The 20441-nt window shown below is 34.8% G+C and overlaps 1 protein-coding gene across 1 annotated transcript in view; it reads right to left on the reverse strand.

Moving 5' to 3' along the window:
• LOC108735960 (calcium-activated chloride channel regulator 4) overlaps positions 1–20441 on the reverse strand; it is a 177922-nt gene that overhangs the window by 114871 nt on the left and 42610 nt on the right. Inside the window, exon 3 of the mRNA XM_025981303.1 lies at positions 2535–2579. Within this exon, the coding sequence (XP_025837088.1) occupies positions 2535–2579 (45 nt within the window). The remainder of the gene's footprint in view (positions 1–2534; positions 2580–20441) is intronic.

The raw sequence follows: 20441 nt of genomic DNA on the forward strand, positions 1-20441 counted from the left end.
TCAAGGGTGTTAAGAACTTTTCGAGTGTTATTGATTCAGGAACTATTGTCAACATTCATTCTGAAACCCGCTAAAAGTTACTAATAGTCGTTAAAGAACGTTCCTAACACTCATGATATTTTATGAACTGTGAAAGATTAATATGTCGAGAGTAGGTACATTTGGACCTCATTCAACTGGCATCGCTCCTTTTATTATGAACGGTTTTTCTGTAGATTTTCGACGACATTATTATAATGTATTTCGTTCCTTGTGCATATAATGCGAATGTATATAGTCCCAAACAAGAAATTTACTCAAATAACGTTTTTATAAAGTCCGGACCGATTCCTTTTATTGTTGAATGATTGATGACTGCTCAATAACGAACGCATCGTACAAAAAATGACAAAGGAGAGCCATGAATGCCTGACTTGAGACTGATGACTAAAGTAAAATTTAATAAAAACTTTGATAGCTTAGTTTGCAAAGTTTTAAGGATCAATATCAACGATTATGTAATGCTTATTCATTCAAATTATATTTTTTAACGTAATATAAATCACGCGACCGATTTTAAAACCGATAAGAACAAAGGGACACTAACAATAAGATCATTTTGTTGGCCTAGTTGAGTATGCCGCACTCATTTGAAATAGTCCAGATAGGTGTCGTTATCTATGGTGCATATGCATATGGCGCTTATATTTTAATCATGGCGCAGGCGTAATTCCGCTAACGGGCGTTTAGCCACAGCCCCTACTATAGTTTATCTATTAACTGAACATTTTAATCAATTCTTATTATGAGAGGAGATGACTGCATATGTTTCCATTGCAAACACGTGCCTACATTACAACCATAGATATTAGCACATGGGATATGTTGAATGGACGATAGATAGGGAGCACTTTTACAACTATAAACCATCAGAAAATTGTAATTAATTAAATATTCGTATAAGTAAATGTTTTGTTTACAACCTCTGCCATTGTGCATAAATCAAAATATGAAATTCGTACATCTGTTAAATTTTATTTACGAGCACAAATAAATGTCTGCCGTAACGAACCGAATTAAAACTGGAATAATAATTATCCGAAGCCATTGTCTCAGTCTACGACTTGGAAATTAGTAAATTACACAGTTTTACGGAGTTCTGGCCGTCTGGTATAATTAGGCTCACGTCAATGTTAACGCCGGAATACAATGTGCCGCGGAGAAGAACGTTTAGGTGGATATGAAGGAGGCACAATATAAATTTGAACGAACTTCCAAATTCATACATCAACGTGCTGTCAGTGAAAGTAGCACTTAGCTCGAAGCTTGATGCCGTAATTAAAGGTTACCTCGCACGTCCTCCAAGTACCATTTATCACATAAACAAAACATCGCAGCGTGTTATTAAAAAACAAACCTGACCATGGCAATTAAAATAAAGCGGTCTCTAAGTGATAGATTTGGGAAAAAACTGACTTAGAATCAGTTAGAACTGAGTTCGAGGTCATCAAAATCGTGTACCGAAGAATTTTATAATTCCAGACTACATCAGAACCAATTAAGGGATGTTATTATCCGTAAAACGGGCTAAAGAATTTAAAAATTAACAGGAGATAACTGGTTCTGTTTCGCAGTTTGTGTAGATAAACACAGAAGGTGATAGGTGTAGAATTATGGACAACTTCAAAATCAAATGATACCAAATTCATCAAAGAAATTCTCTATTTGATCTTTATTTGATAATTAATTGAATATGAGCAATGTACTGTCAAAGAATACACCCAGAAGGTTGCTAGGATTGAAAACCCAAGGATGGTCACCATAAAAAGTGACTGAAATCCATTAGAAAGTATCAAAATTAACCTAAACATCTACAAAATGTCCTCCAATGACAATTGGAAAAAGGCACATCACGGCTATTATGTCATTGCAGATTAAAGAGTGCATTGCTTTAATCGGTTTGGTATTATTATATATGCAAACGAGTTATTTGATCATTCAGTCACCTCCTATTGCATTCTTTAAAAAAAATTCAAACTTCTTATCAATGAAGTAGGTACTTATTAATCTCTGACAATTGCAGTGAGTGAGAAGTAATGGAGTTACAATTTGTTACAAATTCGTTATAGCTTTTTAATATATCTATGTATCATTGCTGCCCAGCTACTTCAACCCAATGCCATTTAATATCTCTGTCATAAGTAATAACCACCATCGCGATCAACATATTATCCAAACGTATGGAACAACAGGAGTTTTAGTTCTCTAATAGTACCTAACTCTAGTAAATTACAAATTACATCAAGTTTTTCAATAAATTTCTATCCTTTCCGACAAGATGATTACATTTCAACAGTATTATTTGATTCAATTACCTGCCGCTAATAAGATGTTTTAGTTATACTAACACACGAAATGGTAAAGCTGTAAATTGTGTAATAATAAGACAAACAGCTGTACCTCGTGTGTATAGGATCGAATAAATAAAAGAATGATTCTGCTATATCCATGTTTGAATATATTCGAACAAATAAAAATGTAATTGGATAACTCACCAATTTGATGAAACCAACGCACTCAGGGTGGGAATTGTAGACAAACTGAAACAAAAGAAATTAGAATAAAAACGTATATTAAGGGATATGTATTGAAAAGGTTAGAAATGTAAGTAAATGCCTCATTTAAAATCAATCATCTTAATTTACTGGATTACAATCAATCAATACTTATTCGAATCCGAATGGACTTGTGGACCGAGAATGTTTTTAGAGATTCAAAGCTTTGGATTTGATTTTTACAATTATATTCATCAATATCAACTAATTTCACCGCGTTTGTGTAATGGCGGCCGACCTCCATTTATTGTCTGTTAGGCGATTATTTAACTCGTTTGAATTTTAAATGCATGTTACATTTCTGACAGAAATCAATGCAGTAATAGACATTAGGCAGTAATATGTTGTATATTTAATATTGATAAAATTCCTTTAAAGAAGCACGAAAGGATTTCTAAACATATTAAGTTGGTAACCACATGTTCACCTAATTTTCTTTTAATGAGCGAGTGGTTTCGAAATAACATAATCTTCTTACAGAAACCAAGAAGCTCTATTCGTCTTTTGAAAAGACGTAATTCGTAACGAATTTTTAAAAGCCAAGTGGGTATTGTAGATATGTTCCATTTGATCACACATACAGATTCAGGGGTACAGGTACATTATTACGTAATCCGCACCCGTTCCTCCACAATGCGTAAAGTTGTTCAGGCGTGTCAAGTTCTGCTCAGTCTAGCAGAAAAACATTTCTACAATACCGGCAAGAATCGAAGCGGACGATGGCTGTACGACTACCGCGTGAGTTTACGTGTTACCGACTCGTCCATGTTTCGTCTGCTAAAACTTGGACACAACCACTCGCTGTGGTTGCTGCTGCAACTGCCTGCTAGTCTGCTTCATATTAACAAAACGTTCCTTTTTGTAAATGTTCATGAGCGTGTGATGCGGTTTACTAAATACGATTTTCAAGTACTCCTACTACCACCCCGATGTACCGATGCCGCTAAGTGGAGAAAAGCTGTAGTTATAATAGGATTTTCAGCTCAGTTCAAAGGGAACGTTACCGAAGTACCAACAACAGTAAACTACTTAAGTCTGAGATCTTTCACGGATTTTGCGTTCCAATAGTACCACATAAAGCGCACCCCTCTGCATCCTGTAATTCTGAATTAAAAGATTAAAAGATTAAATGGTTCACCGTAATGCAAAATGAGAAGTGCTTCACCTTTTACTTCATATTCAAAATAAATGGTAATTACAATAGTGTAATTCGTAATATAAACCTTCAAAAATTAAAGTTTCATCAAAGGTGGGTGACCTTGTTGTTTGATAACATGGGTTTCTTGATGGTACTTAATTTATATAGAAGATACGTTCTCTAAGTGGATACTACGTAAATATATCCACAGACACTATTAAAATTATTCAAATTTATGGGCTCGCGAGGTCGATCTTTTCGAAAAAAAAAACTTTAAATCAACCAATCATGCTGATGGACGGGAAGTCCCTCCGGACTACGCCGGAAGGTAGGGTGAAAGGCCCTCTGCAGCCTCCTTTCAGGAATCGTGGAATCAGATGGGTGGTGCTTCGGGTGAGAAAGATGAGATGGACGAAATGAAGAATGAAAGATTATTAGTGAAATATTACTGGCCCAGCATTTGCCTAGGTGACCCAAGAAAACCACAGGAAAACTTGGACCAAGACAGACGGACCCGGAATCAAACCGACGTAATCCCGAATGCTAAGCAATGGTCTAAACTTCCAGACCGTATCGCTCGGTGAAAAATTAAGGGAGAAAAACGTACATGAAAAAGAAATAGAATGAATTATCTCGCACCACTCAGTAATATATATAAACACCAGTGTAATGCCCTTGCCAAAAGTGTGATTCGTGTGATCGTCAATGCGTTCTCATTGCAGTGTCCATATGCAACCACTATATCCTCATAAAATTGATCTGACTGTGTACCAGCTGTTCGGAGGGTCACGAGTAGGTATCAGTGTTTCATCACTTAATGCTGAGAAGTCATGCCGCTCGGTTCTTTTCGGGAGCCCGTCGAAAATGAACGCTTAAATTCAATAAAATTATATTGAATGTAGTCAGGTAAGATATAGCGTTCATTCGTGTAAATTTTCACAGTAATGTGTCCATATGCGACCGCTATATCCTCATATAATTGATCTGACTGTGTACCAGCAGTTGCGAGGGTCGCGAGTAGGTATCAGTGTTTCATCACTTAATGCTAAGAAGTCATGCCGCTCGGTTCTTTTCGGGAGCCCAACGAAAATGAATGCTTAAATTCAATAAAATTATATTGAATGTAGTCAGGTAAGATATAGCGTTCATTCGTGTAAATCTTCACAGGCCCTCCCCGAGTGACTTCGTTGTTCACACCTAGATCATCACAAATTTAATTAATCCAGGTAGGTAATTACCTGATTACATTCTCCATTACGTAATGCTTTTAATAATAACTTGACACTAATGTATTACACTCACACCGTCCACTATCAGAATAGATGCACAGAGTTAGAATTTACCTTGCTTCAGCATTTTCGCTGAAATATTCAGAATCGTATCTCATTTCCACGGAAAATGGGGCACACAACATAGTTTCAGTAACTCTCCAATTCAACGTGCTGTTGCAGCGTCCCTATCTCCCTTCATATTCGTTATTTGTTTTACGCTGGGCAACATTAGGTGGCCCGAATCTCGCAGCGAACTTTAGTATTCCCAGGAAAGAGATGGGAGTTTTAAATAGCCACATAAATAAATTAGGTCGGGAAATTCCCCAGCCGAGAGATACCCGCCACACCGGCGGCGGTGGCGCAAACGTAACGTGATTTGTAAATGCAACTTCCTGAATCTACAGCTCTAAAGCGACGATTTACGAGCCTCTAATGTAATGCTTAATTTCCTCTTCCAACATCTACAGAACACATCTATGTATTTGCGCGATATACCTTATTGAACATGGCAGACGGAAATAAATTCCGACATTAATTAGTAATACACTTTACCATAAAATGGTTTTAATGGCACCAAACTGTTGGAAGAATGCCTTACGGCTATATTACTTATAATTCCTTAATGCTTTCGAAGACCAACTAAAATAATATAGAACTTTAAATTTCGTTTCTATTAAAGTAAAACTTCCGAGATAAACCAGCTTTAATTTCCCTGTTCCATTGTTTCTCATAATTGCAAAGAGTCTGACGAACAAAATTCTGATTAATGAGAAACTTCAATCGCTATACTCAGTTCCTTAAAGTAACTTAATAGATGAGTTCGATTTATTCGATCTTCTTGAAATCGTGAAGATTTAAATTGAATTGTTAATTTGCTTGCTACAATAGCTCTGGCCTTTATTAAAGAAATCAAATTCGATTGTATTTCGTTTTCTATTAATGGATTATAATACGCCTATATGAATCTTCATGACAAAAAATGATGAGCACGACGACAGATTTTATAATTTAACAGCAGCGCCATCACTAATAAAAGATAGAAAACGAAACGGTCCGCTGCGCGATGAGTGTCTACGCATCAACTTCGGTACTGTCGGTCAAATCGGATGCGCATTGCTTTACTGCGCAGTGCACCATCTTTAGTAAATCCGTGTAAGTTTCATAGTTTTGTTTACTGTTTTGTGTCAAATAGCAGCAGCGAATTTTTGAGCTTAACTTAAATTATTTTCACTTTGTGCTCTGTTCTCATCATGTATTAACTCAAGATATGTAAATTTTAATACTTGAATGTCAAATCATAACAAAAGAAAGTGGTACCATTCTGTACAGATACGTATACCTCGATACGATATGAAAATGAATAAAGTTATACAAGCTCTCTCTCTTGTGCCATTATTCGAACAATAACAGAAAGTTTTCATCTCAATGCATCGTAAATTATACATCTTTATACCTCGCGTTCAACGTTTTAACGTGCGCCGCGTACTAAATGCATCGAGGGACATAATAAGGTCCCCCTGTCTCACTTTAACTCGTCCCTTTATCTCCGTCGCCATCATAGTTGCATTTCAGCGAAACGGCCAGCAGTATAAATCTTCCGCGCCCGTCATCCGCTACAAATTTATTCCACAAGAAACTAGTATTCCGAAACACGTGGCCTTTGTTGTCCGCGATCTCGATGATCTATAAGTACAAGTACGGAAAACCAGACCGCTTATACATACATACATTAATGTCCTCGAAGTCATAAGCGAACGTTTAACATCAGTCTCAGTTAATGTAGCGGGGAATACCGAAGAATATTTTGAAGAACTGACTGTGACTAGGAACCTCAGACATTACTGTGGAGAAGTCATAGAGATAATTCAATAGAGTGGAGATAGGAACGTTCAAAATTGGAGTAGTCCGCAATAAAACTGTCGAATTTACCATCTTCTTTCAACTTACTAACTAGACTGGAGCGGTCGTTGACGGATCGCCTGTTTTTACTCATGACTGACGTTGTAGGGAATATCGCAAGCATAAAAAAGAGATGTCAGGAAGGATTTGCAGCGGACATTAATAAAGAAAAAAAATAACGTTACACCAATTAATGTGTGACAGAAAGAGATGGAGACAAGCAGAATATGAGCATGTTGCAAGAATTGGCTTTAAAGAAAGTTCAATATTCTCAAAAAGTTAGGAAAGCCTGTTTAAAGATATAATTAGTGAGTAAAGCCAAAAGTGCCGAGCACAATTCCCGTCGAGGGTGTGACAAGAGCAACAGCAACAACAATCTCATTAATTTGAGGTGACTTATAGTGAATAAAAATTGAGAATTAATTTTCAAATTAATATTTAATGATATAATTCCAACCAGGCAGTCTATGCTACTCATGAAGCATTTCTTGACTTGACGAGAGCGTGCTCAAAACGCAGCAGATGGCTACAGTCCCAAGTAGAAACAAGGAAGAGGATACGTCCATTCCCACAGATAATTTGTTCTGGACTTGCCAATTTTGATGGTCCCAACCATAGACACCTCCCATGCAACCCCATAAGTGACTATGATGAATAAAAAAAGTAAAGATGCAGCATAAGGATACTCTTTCTATCCTTGTGATAGAAAGTCTATCTTTAATTTCTGATTCTTTTTTCATGAGACAATGCATTTCCGGTGGGCTAAGTTCCTGCATTTGATTATTTCTATGGGTAACACAGTCAAATCTACTAATGGATAAGTACTGCCAGAACGCACAGAACTTTTCGTATTTCCCATAGAAACCAATGGGACACGTTTAACGTTTGTCATTAAACGTGTCCATGATTGTGAAAGAACACATTAAAATTGAAATGTATTACAAAAGAACAAACGAAATTACTTCATACACTAAAGCATAACCTACAATATCAACCGGAAAGAAAACTGATTATACAAAAAAGTCAATTGAAACAGATAAGACTGCTCAATATTAAAATCGTTCGTAAACACTACTTAAACTAATTGTAAGTTAATGACGACAAAGTTTCAAAAACAATTCACAGCCCATTAACGCCTTCAGACCTCATAACAAAATAATTATAGTAACACTTAATTAAAACTGTATATGATAATTAAATTTACGTAAAGCACCTTAACTTATTAAATTACACAAATGAAATGGCGAACGCTGGAATGCTCATAGATATGCGCGTATTAGGTTTAATGACTTTCGAGGTGCTGAACGTTATAATTTTAAGGTTGATTACGAATAGTCATAAAGGTGAGATTTAACAACCAACTCGTACCTACTTATACTACTGTAATAGCTCTTTAAACTTTGTTATTCTCTGTCTTTATACCGTTTTCAAATGGGTTTAGAGTCCTATGCGTTTTCAAATTTTCAACAATACCTGTTTTTATTTTTCCATCATGGTCGTCGTAACCTGCTTCTAATTTATTATACTTGCATAAAATGCACCCATACAATGAACTAGAAGTAGTCGTTGCAAAGTATTAGAGACTACACTTGCCAATAGCAGCCCCTAAATTATACAAAAGGTGTCATCTGGAAAATTATTAATTTGTTCCCAATTTATCGCCATAACGACTAGTCAGATTTCTTATCTATGATTTGCTTGCAATAGATTTGCCTTCATGATATTACACGTTTATATCTGATACACAAAGTGATTTTGTACTATGCAGAAAAGACACAGCCGTATGCAAGTAAGGAAAGAGTAGGAAAAGAGTGAAAATAAAGATTCTCATCATCATAAGGTCGTCAGTCCTAAGACTGGTTGGACACGCACCTCCACTCTTTCCTATCCTGAGCTAATCTTCGCATTTCCATAAAACTAGAACAACCAACATCTACATCTGCCTCTACTTCTCCTAACTCCCGTTTCTATCTTTAATATCTCTGACTAGACCTTCACGCTTGAGAAGAAGTATTAGAAAGAATAGGAGAACAAAGGACTCTACGGAAGTCACTAAGAAATAGGCGAGATAGCTTGGTAGGATGAAAGGTTAGTTATTAGAGACATATTAGAAGCAGAAATAGGTGTTAAGAGGAGTAGAGGTAGACCTAAATTAGATTACTATCCACAAACAGTTAAAGATGTGGCACGTTGTAGTTTTACGGAAGTGCGAAGATTAGCTCAGGACAGGAAAGAGTGGAAGTGCGTGTGCAGCCAGTCTTAGAACTGACGACTTTATGATAATGAAGATGGGAGAAGACTCAACAATAAATTTAAGTGTGTTTCATACCTATCACAAAATAAATTTAATATAAATCCTTATTTTCATCTACTATTTATTTATCAGTAGATGTATAGACTCAACTTATAAGATTTCTCCATTTCTTGTTTGCTGTCAGGCACACCCGACTTTGTAAGACGCCTTATCAAAAGACGGACGTAAATATGTATGTGTATTTATCTAAAAACACGATAGGAAGAGGTAGATGCAGGTGGTGGCGGATGTTATTAACCCGTTGGTTGCCGGCAAGTTGCTGGAACTATTACAGGGTACTCCAAGTAAGCACTTATTACACACAGTACTTTAGGGACGGTGCAGCGGTCTGACTCGAGCCTATAGCGATGGACCGACGAACGATAAAGCGGGTGGCCGGATTCCGTGGGAAAATCACAGGTCGTGCAGGAAGATGATGGTCGACCCGAACCCAACACTACCAAACCACCAACTCACCACCTGCTTAGGTTCGCTCGAAATCGTGTACTGTGTAAATAGCAACGGGCAAGCAAATAATAAGAACGAACTGGATCACCAATCTTGACAGCCAACCACTATACAATGGGAAAGGACTTTTTTTATCCAGTTCAATATTTATAGGATCTATCAAATATTCCTTTCAATGTCAATACATAAGAAAAATGTCTAAGTGAGCAATTTGAACTTTAGAAACAAAAATTGAGCTTCATTAGGATTGAGATTCTAACAAAAAAATATCCATATTGGTTACTAAAATTACAAACAAATGTTAATTCTTCATATTATTGGCGCATCTTTGAATCATCAAATATTCTTTATAAAAGCCATCGACAATATTCCTATTTGGAAATAATTCAACTGAATAGCTTAAATTCTGAGTAAACCCGTTCAGAATTTCCAATATATTTCGTAGATTCCGGACGGTCACGAATGACCGCAATAAGCGCAATTGTAGTATTAGATTAGGCTACACACATTGGTATCTATAATACACATGGAAAGATACACAGGCAATTTGTGTGGTGAATTCTTTACCACCCACTTGCAAAATCGCAACCTGGCCAAGCCCGTCATTGTCTTCGCGAAGATGTGACTGTGACTTTTCCCTTTTGAATACTAAACACACTGTGCCATTTTTTGATCGATCGGTCAAAACAATCACTCTGCAGGTTGATACAACTGAAACGCTATAATTTCATTGTAAAGTCTATAAACCCATAATTTTAATAAGACAAAATAACCACGATCTTGAAAATTTCACATTTCGGTAACCAGTAAAAGTATTAAGTATATTTTGTCTCAAAAACTATTAACTAAATTAATTACAAAATAATCTCACTTTTGTCATATTTAGAAATTCCACACGGTATTTAGTAATCGATGACATCGAATTCAGAGATGAAGCAATCAATCGATTTTTCATTTCGTGTCGATAAATTTGTTGAGTCTAAAGTAAAGTCTAAAGTATTACAAACGAAATAGTAAAATTTAAACAATGGAAACGAGAACGTGATAAATATTTATCTTGCTAGGTACCAATCGATGAATTACACCAATATTTGAGTTCGATTTCTATTAATAAACTCATGAGATATTGGAACAGTTCAGTGGGTATACATAAATGTTATTTATACATTTTGTTGCAATTTTACGATTAAAAAACAAACTGAAAAGGAAACAATGAGCTCGAATATTAGAAAAACAAAACAATGGCAAACAGAATCGTCTTCTTCTTCATTCTAACTGTCTTTTTTTTAACATTGTGAGTTTCATTTCGCCTTAAACAAAGCCTTAGAATTTTTTCGTAATATTTTAAAATCGCGACTAGTAGTATAATTTGTCTAGAACTGCTCTGAATGTTTCAGACGGAAACTGCGAGTGGCGAGTCAAACTAATGAAAAGTTCGTTTGAATTGCTCCGAGGGGTTTATGCGCATAAATCGGATAATTGCTCTTGAAAAAAGCTCCCATTGTGTAACAGGATAAGGCCGTTCTCAAATACATTCCACTTCCGTAACAGAAAAGCAAACTATTTAACACAAGAATGGGGAGATATAGATACGCAACAATAGCGGAAAATTCATTCATTCCTGCGAAAAAAAGCTAATACTTTTGTTTGTCACTAAAATCACTAGTACGTAATAGAGAGTATAAAAAGGCGCAACATTTAACGTAAAGTTGAAATAATGACATTTCTCAAACAATGAAATTCGATGTGGTTAGTATTCTGTCGAAACTGCCAGACGCGGATCGCGATTTCGATCTTGTTGGATGTCATCAGCGCGTAGCAGACCTTTTCTTTTTGTTTAGATCATTCTCGAGGAGGGGAAATCTTCAAAAAACACCCCCTGAAGGGAGGTAGTGCCGGATTTTTACCGACTAAAACCTCTCCTCGAGTGGGGATATAAACCTGAAAGTTGCTTATCATCTCCGGGAAGGAAATTAGAAGGTTGGGATTGGGAATAGGGTTGAATTGGGAAAAAATTTTAGTGTGAGGGGAAAGGTGTATTTGGGGAAGGAAACCGTCGAAGTAGGTGGTCTACCTCTGAAGTAATGGATGGAAAATCGCGCTAAAAAGCGAAGAGGACACAGACCAACTCTACCTGCTGCCTTAGCATAGCGCGTTTTATGAACTCCTACAAATGGCGGGGTAAACGCCATCTGTAGTGTAATGGTACATGTAGTGGAATTCATTATGCTCAACAAGGTCCATTTAAATATTTCTCAAACTGACCGCTTTGTGGGCCTGTAGAAGTCAACTTCAAATATCCACAGATATTTATTGAACGAGTGGTGCTGATCAGTATTTAAAAAATCGCATCACATATTATAAAGTAACGTCCCTTCTTCTGTATATTAAATAATAATGCGTTTCTATTAGCATTCTGTACGGAACGCAACGGCGTTAACTTACGAGTGCATAAAATAAACCGTTTGGTTGTGGTTGTACCGTCGACAATCGGCTCATTAGAAGTCATGCGAAATATTATAGCGTTCCAATAGACACGTATTGCTTTTTATGAATTCTGCACGCACACTCATACGCCTTTTGTTGGATTCCTCGATAGCCACATCGCAAGCGTGCTTGCGGACAGGTAAACCGTCGCGATTGACTCTAACAGTGGCGTCCCTTTGAACGAAACATAAGGTAAAATAAAGCCTCGTCTCTAATTGTGGGTAAATCAATGCTCAACAAGCCCTTACTTGTTGAAGGATGTCCACCCGTAAAAGAGAAATCACGGCATAACTAACTTGGTGATAAGACAGGACAATTAATTCATGCATGTAGGTAAGAGATAAGGAGGACAATCGTCATGTGATGTATTAGTTCATATGTCCTGTAAATTTGCAGAATTTTGGGTAGTTCTAATGTTACTATGTTGCCTCCAAGCATTAGTAATAACCAATAGAAAAAAAGCCAGCCTTTGTATTGAGACACCAGAGAAATCGAAGCGCCTCACTGTTTTCCCCAAATCTCTAGGACACTTTGACCCTTTGATGGTTCTTCTTTACTCTAACTTCCATGATGATAGGTGTGGATCGTGGCTCGCCATTTTTAACTTTGTGGTTCTCATTGGTATTCCATGGTCAGTCATGCTAATTATGAACTCGTTGTTAGGTAAACACAGGAACGAAAATAAATATATATTCCTAGGTTCATAACTGAGCATCTACCTCCCTTTGTGAACCGAGCGGTGAAGGTTTAAACCACTGCTAAGCATGTTCTCTGTGGTTTCTTTGGATCACTCAGTCAATGCTGGGTCAACAGTAATTATTCCAAAGATAATCTTTTACTTCTCTTCTTTCTTGATTTCGTTATCTTCCCAGTCACCACCCACTCATACTTAGGAACTCTGTGAGGAGGATGAAGAGAGCCTCCCACCTTACCCTCTGGCTTTACATGACAGTTTAGGTCCGAGAGACTGTCCACATGGACTTGTGGGAGCAAGACATTCAAAAGCTTTTTTTCCTTTTTTAACTATCCAATGAATAACATAATGACAAAAAAAAGTCAAAATTGAGAGGGAAGACTTTTCTTACTTGTAATTGTAATAGAGATTGTAAAAAAAAGTAAGACATTCGACCAATGTAATGATTGGAAGAATCAGAACAACGGTGAAGTTGACTGAGATGATAGAATGGATTACCTAAAATCTTCATAGTTGAAGCAGCATGTTAAAACAACTAAAACAGACTCACCCCTAATTATCAAAAACACTTTTTGAAGGTTATGGGCGAATAGTATACTTGTAGTAATTAGGAGTGACTCTCTTTTAGAATAAGTTATTAAATTACTACAATCTCCTGTATTATTCTTCATCAACTTAAAAGACAGTAATAACAATTTGATATTATTACAATGAAAACGATTCCTCTCCCATGACCTACGCCGTCAATGTTTATTCTTGTTGTATCCACGATACCTTGACAAAGTAACCAATAAATCGCAGGATATTAAATTCAATACAACTTGATGAGACGTAAAGAAGAAACTTTTATCGTATCTTAAGCGTTAACGGCATGTTACTGGAGATATTTCTCGTTTCAAAGAAGACTGAGAATAACAGGAAATATAGAAAAACCCTCTTAGATTGTTAAATGGCGACTGAATACTTTTCATTTTTGTTTTATTTTATACAGAGAGCCACGTGCAGAATATCTAAGGTTAATTACATAAATAAACTGGACATATTACCATTTTTTATTGGCATGCCCGCTTCAAAGTGGTCCCTAGTTCTAGATTTACCCTTTTTTCCACAAATCCTAAGGTACATCTCGCAAAAAAATTTTTGGATATTATTTAATTCTATTGTGAATTCAATACTGTAGGTATTCCTTCCTAACTGAATTAAAACGCCAATGTCGCTATCTAGCAGCAAGTAGCTCAAATAATCTAAACGGATGTTACGACAAATCACAACAATATTGCATTATTTAAGTTATAATTTACAGAGGAACCATAAAGACGCTTTCTCATAAAACACAAATAACTCATCCTGTTTAAATAATTTCAAAAATGGATCCATAAGTATATAATTACTTTACACTGCTTCTCGTCCAACTAAAATTCAACTAGGACATCTACTAGCGAGTAGCTGAAGTAAACTAAAGGAATGATACGACTAGTCACAATAAAACCGTCGTAATTTTTAATAAAATGTTAGCAAGTAAACTGAAAAACTGCTTAAAATATTAAAAAGTGCATAAAAAAGGAATCACGAACGATGTAAGAATTATCTTTCGTGGTTCAAACAATTCAACGTCCACTTCAAGTAGCTGTTTTTTAATATAAACCAAATCTTAATTTAGTAAAGACAAGAAATGTTACAAATAAAACCTTTTTAATGGAATAAAACTTACTTAAATGTTTACAACCTGCTCCAATTTATACAATCCTTTCACTGGCTATTATCAGTTCGTCTGCATAATCAGTTGGAGGCGCCGTTATTTTTTAGTGCAATAATCTGCAAGAGTATCAAAGATCATACTTCACATAAACCAACAGAAATCAGTCGCCTCAAACTGCTATGTAATTGCTCTTTTAAATAACACAAATTTGTGGAATTGATATCCTTACACATATAATTTATTATCATTGAACTATGCTAATGTCAAAAAGGCCACAAACTAGTTCCAACAAAGGGGTTAATACGTCTATAAAAAATCCATTAATTAATTTAATAAGCGTGAGACGTATAATGATATGTCTTCTCTTTGTAATTGTAGCGTCATTGATAAGATAATAGAGCTATTCAGAATGGAACGATTAGTACATTAAATAAGCCACCAACGTTGATAAGAATGCTACTGTTACGTGTACAGAAAACAAAAGCAAATCTCTATATTATAGTAGCAAATGGCACAGAAATATTTTAAATAAATATAAAGATTCATAAAGAGAAAAATTATACGGAAAATCGTGAGACCAAGGTATGAAGATGGAAAATGGAAACTGAGAAGCGACAAAGAGATCTATGCAAAAACAGAACGAATAATAGACACAATGAGGAGAAGAAGAGTTACGTTCTACGGACACATTAACAGAATGGATGAAGAAAGACTGACGAAGAGAATATTTAACTATTTCGACAGAAATCGCAAGACACAGATGGCATGGATCAAGGAGATCAGAAGAGACATGGAAGAAATGAAAATTGTTAGAGAGGATGTGGAGAGAAGACAAGAATTCAGAGAGAAAATTATAAAATTCAAGGGTTTTCAAAACAACATGCAGACAGAATGAAAGATTACTGGAAGACAAGAAAGAAGGGAGAGGAACAATCACAAGTTATTTCACGTGGTCCATAGTCGCCCAAAATCGAAAAAAAAAAGAAGAAAGATTCATAAAATCCAAGCACTTCACAGTAAAAAATTAATTTTTGAAACCACAATAACAAAAGGACTATAGTTTAATTAATCCTTCAACATTTCGAATCAATTTACATTAAATAATGACATACCAATTACAATTAGGAATCATATTCCTAGCTATTGATAGCTACCGTTAATACTTTTCTGACCATTAATAGTTAATGAGCAACATTTGAATTTTGTTCTGTACACGGACGAAATAATAGGAAATTATAATTAATGAAGGCTGCATGTTTACATTTAATCAACATCCAAAAATAAATTTAAATAAAATAGCACGTAGCATTGCAGAGGTATCTACCATTACACTTCTACTGACGCAGTTTTTATTGTATTTTCAATATTATGGATAATTAACAATAGAAGTGCTATTACGAAATGCTCTGTAGAAGATTTTAATTGTGCCGAAAATGTACCTGACAATTAACAGCAATTAATTGAAATTTTTAATGAGAAGCGATGTTTATAAGCTACATATAGAAGTAACATAAGAATTACAGCAATCTCTAATATGTGAAATGTCATTGCATTATAAAACAATTGTATTACTTCAATTAGGGCCATCTATAGAGTAGAAGCTAAACCAACACAAGCAGGTATTACGACAATAATTAAAAAATAAGGAAACTGTAGCAACAAAATCTCATTTTTGGTTTCAGATATACTTGTATGTTAATATTAGCACAAATTAAATGAAATAAAGTTAAAATAATGTTAGTGCACACGATTAAAATGATTTTGAAGATGAAGTATTTCCCATTCAATCTGTGTTACTGTAAAGTAAAAGGGATGCTGAAGATATACCATACTCAAAAAGATAAAAGGAAACATAAATAACATCGTTATCTTTCACTTTAGGCTTACGATTGGAACTACTAATCCTAATGAATAGTGACAACTGCATTTGTATATTTATTACGTGTCTCGAACAAATCTGATTATCGTTCAATAATGGACGAAGCTTTCGTTTCAAATCTCCCGACTACAGCACCAACACTGTGGGGTCGCGAAGAGCAAACAAGCTGTAATCAACAGTTATTTGAACTGTGACCCCTTCAGTGCAAATATAATAATATTAACTGGAAGCTGTAGGCATAAATTTTCGAATAATAGCCTCTTGTGCTTTTTAATTATAGGCCTTATGTTGAACTGCTTATTGTTGATTCAATATGCTTGTACCTATATTGTTATTATTCATGAACACGTACTATTATAATCCGAATATAGTAGAATAGATATAGTGGGTACACAAAATCTCCTATTCCAGTAGATAAAGGGGTGTTGTCGAATTTAAATACCAAACATGTTTTCTTATTAATTGGAAACCCTTTTCAGATTGTACATTCCAAATTTTATATCAATAAATCCAGAGATATGATTTATTTGCATAACTGTATTTAAAATGCAACTACAAAATAAAAAATACTTATTTTTATCTTGCGCTTGAATACTTTTGTGAGAAAAGCACTTGGTATTTTATTTAAAATGCTTTTCCGAACGTTTTTTCTATTTGAAAAATGCAAAATCTAATTTTACTGTTAATAGTTTTGCTAGTATCATCGATCAACTTATATAAAATGATGAATGAAAGTTGCTCACATTGACTATTGAAGGTACTAGAAGCCTAAAAAGGGACAAAGAGACTTTCCATGAATGCCTTCTAATTCTTTAACAGAAGAGAGCCCAAAAAATTCTAAACTCCTTGAAAATAGATAATCTAAAATATTGAATCGATATTGTTTTTCGAGGCAAATGTCATGGTCCATGGAATTTTGAAGTTCCAAATTGATATCAGCACTTGCCAAATCACCACTTAAAATGAATTACGACAAAACAGCCCGCAAAACAATATCGAATTGATATACGCCAACTGTGTAAAACTAAAAACTACAAGATATTGTGGTGTGCTAATAAATGCCTATAATCCAAAATTCTTAGAAAACGATTCGAAAAACTTCACTTATTAGATAAACCCAAAGCTAAAGAAACTATGGATTCCATTTCTTTCTCTTATTACAATATGTAAAAGATTAGAAACAAAATGAGGTTGTATGTATTTTGATATAAAATAGTTGATGTAGATTTGACATCAATAAAATTTGCAACCCTATTTTGGCTCTGATCTTTCATGCTAAACAAACTATTTTGGCATCGGTCTTTTTCAAATTAAAACGGGTGACAAAGGCAAATAAGGAAGCATATAGAAGAACTATTTGTTGCTGAACTGAAGAAACTATAACATAAAGATAGAAAACCTATATCTCGTCACATCAAACAGAAAAATATGAATCATACTCAATCTTCCCAGCTAGTGATATAGTGCAAACACCACTATTAATCTAGAAAAAACTCAAATATTTAAAAACTGAGCAAATTCCTGCAAGTTTTTCTTAAAAAATATTTATTTGAAAAAGTATTTTAAATTTAGCATTTAAAATACAAAACGAAAATCTACTTCGTATTTTACATTTGAAGTAACAAATCAAAAAAGTATTTGCATTTTATATTTAAATACTTTTAAATAACCATTTTGCACATCTCTAAATAAATCAAATTGAGATCAAAATTTGGTGAAATCAATCAAACGTTGATTACTGTATTTCGAAATGGTTTGTTGTTAAGGAAAAAGGTACTTTATAACTCACTGATGATCTTTTTCTCATTTTGCCTACATTTCCGCTTATAAAAAAGCGATAAGGAAATGTGTAGATATCTTAAGTACGAATCAAACAATTTAAATGGCAAACAAACATTTCAAATTGGACATATGTACACATGTACATACATGTTATAAGCAAAACGGACTAAGTGGCATTTTGACCTGGAGATGGACAAGTTCAACGTCTAATTCTAATTTTAAAAGCAGATGAAAACAGCTGCCAAACACTCTCGCCATGGGTTTGAGTTTAAGACGTTTCTTCTTCAATCCTTTCATTCTTTTCTCTATTTAACGATAAGTTTTAAAGGGAGCACCCTGAACATCTACATGCTTCTCATACAATCACAGACTGGCATTGTTTGGCGCACAATACAAATACGATTGAAAGAACTCGGTTTCGGGAGAATTCGGACTACAAAGGAGAAAGGAAAAGTATAAATCAGTGGCCTAAAAAAGAAAAAAAGTGTTTTCAGGTCCATAGAACGATGGTATCTTCATTACTGGTCATAAAAGGGACCACGAGGGAGATAAAGTCTATTTTTTTCTCCATATCAGTTTATCGCGTTAAAAAAAAGGAAAGAAGCAAAGAAAGTAATTCCAAAGGTCTGCTATATATCTTTTAAAATATGGATTTTTGTCTGATAACGTTCCACTGTCGGCAGCTGCCTCCTCTTTAAAATATTAAATGCATCGTAAAGTTTTATGTACAATAAGATGTTCAGTTACAGCTACAATGACAGATGATACAAATCATAGATATATATAGCAATTATTTTTATTCATTTTATATATAACTATTTCGGTACTAAAATATCTGTCTAAAGTTATGCCGGAAACATTCTTCCTGTATTCCTTTCTAAATGAACTAAAACTTCAATACTCGAGTGTGGGTATCTAGCGGCAAGTAGCTAAACTAACCTAAAAGGGTGTTACGATAAATCACAGTAATATTACAGGGAGATGACATGATATCATAAAATCATAAAAATTATATCCAAAACGAATGTATAGTCATTTTATTGTTCTTCAATAAGGCCATCTAATAGCGAGTAGCTAAAGTAAGCTAAAGGGACGATACGGCAAGTCGTAACAAAACCGTAATAACTTTTAACGAAACATTGGCGAAATCTACACACCATTAGCAAGAAAGCTTAAGACTGCTTAAAAAAAATATATAAAAAAGGAATCATGACATGACAGTAAATTGATGTTCATCGAAAATCGTCAGCGCTCCGTAATTATTTTTCGTGGTTCAAAGAATTCAACGTTCAATTTAAGTAGCTTACTTAGTGTTTATAACTTGAATAATCTGTTTTACTGCAGACTTAATGCAAGTTTATGAATCGATATATCAGCATCAGAAGAGAGAAACCGTTCGTTCGTGTGCTCGTTCGCCAGTTTGCATCGTCAACATTAAATCCGATTACTGCGGTTGAAAGCTGATTGTCAGGCACCATTCGTTCACATATGCGACGATAGAATAAAAAAGAGCGAAGAATTTTAAATTACGGACACAATTTTTATCCTCCTACAGTTTCGTTTTCGGCGGCGGTGATTAATTATAATTATAATCGCCGGAATATGGATTTGCCAGCACAAGCTAAAGACAAAACTTGAATGTCTTTGAACCCTAAAGAACAACACAAGTAAATAAATTATCCACTGGGATCATGGGCTAGGGACAAGTTGATTCTGTTTGAATGTTTTGAACCATCTTTTCATATTCTTCGATAATTTAAACAATTTCTATTGGCGAAAAGGATGCATCTTACCATTATTAAATTCTTATTTTTAACAGAAAGATTTTTAGATAAGTAGCTTTTTTAATACATTTTCTTTGTGTGTATATCACATTGTCCCTTTTTTAATCCTAGATCTATATACCTGCTTTATATAAAATTTCATCGCGTGTAAAAATCTTTTCATTTGAATCTGGAAGATTCTCCCGTATCAAACCGGATTATCATGCCTTGATTCAAAGGTGCAAAGGCAGAAGACAGAAATACAAACAGTTTAAGCCTTTAAAATATGTGACTGCACTGTTGCAAATCTTTAGAAATGAAAACAATAATCCTTCCTTTAAGGTCTTTCAATTCTTCGAATAAAGACTCCATTATTTGACTACAAAGGTGATGGAATGAGATGAAAAGAACTGCTGTTTTTTCTATTGGATCTTTGTAAGAAATGCTTATCAAGCGTCAAAAACAGCCAACAGC

Source organism: Agrilus planipennis, unplaced genomic scaffold (genome assembly GCF_000699045.2).
Source record: "Agrilus planipennis isolate EAB-ADULT unplaced genomic scaffold, Apla_2.0 scaffold5, whole genome shotgun sequence".
NCBI lineage: Eukaryota > Metazoa > Arthropoda > Insecta > Coleoptera > Buprestidae > Agrilus > Agrilus planipennis.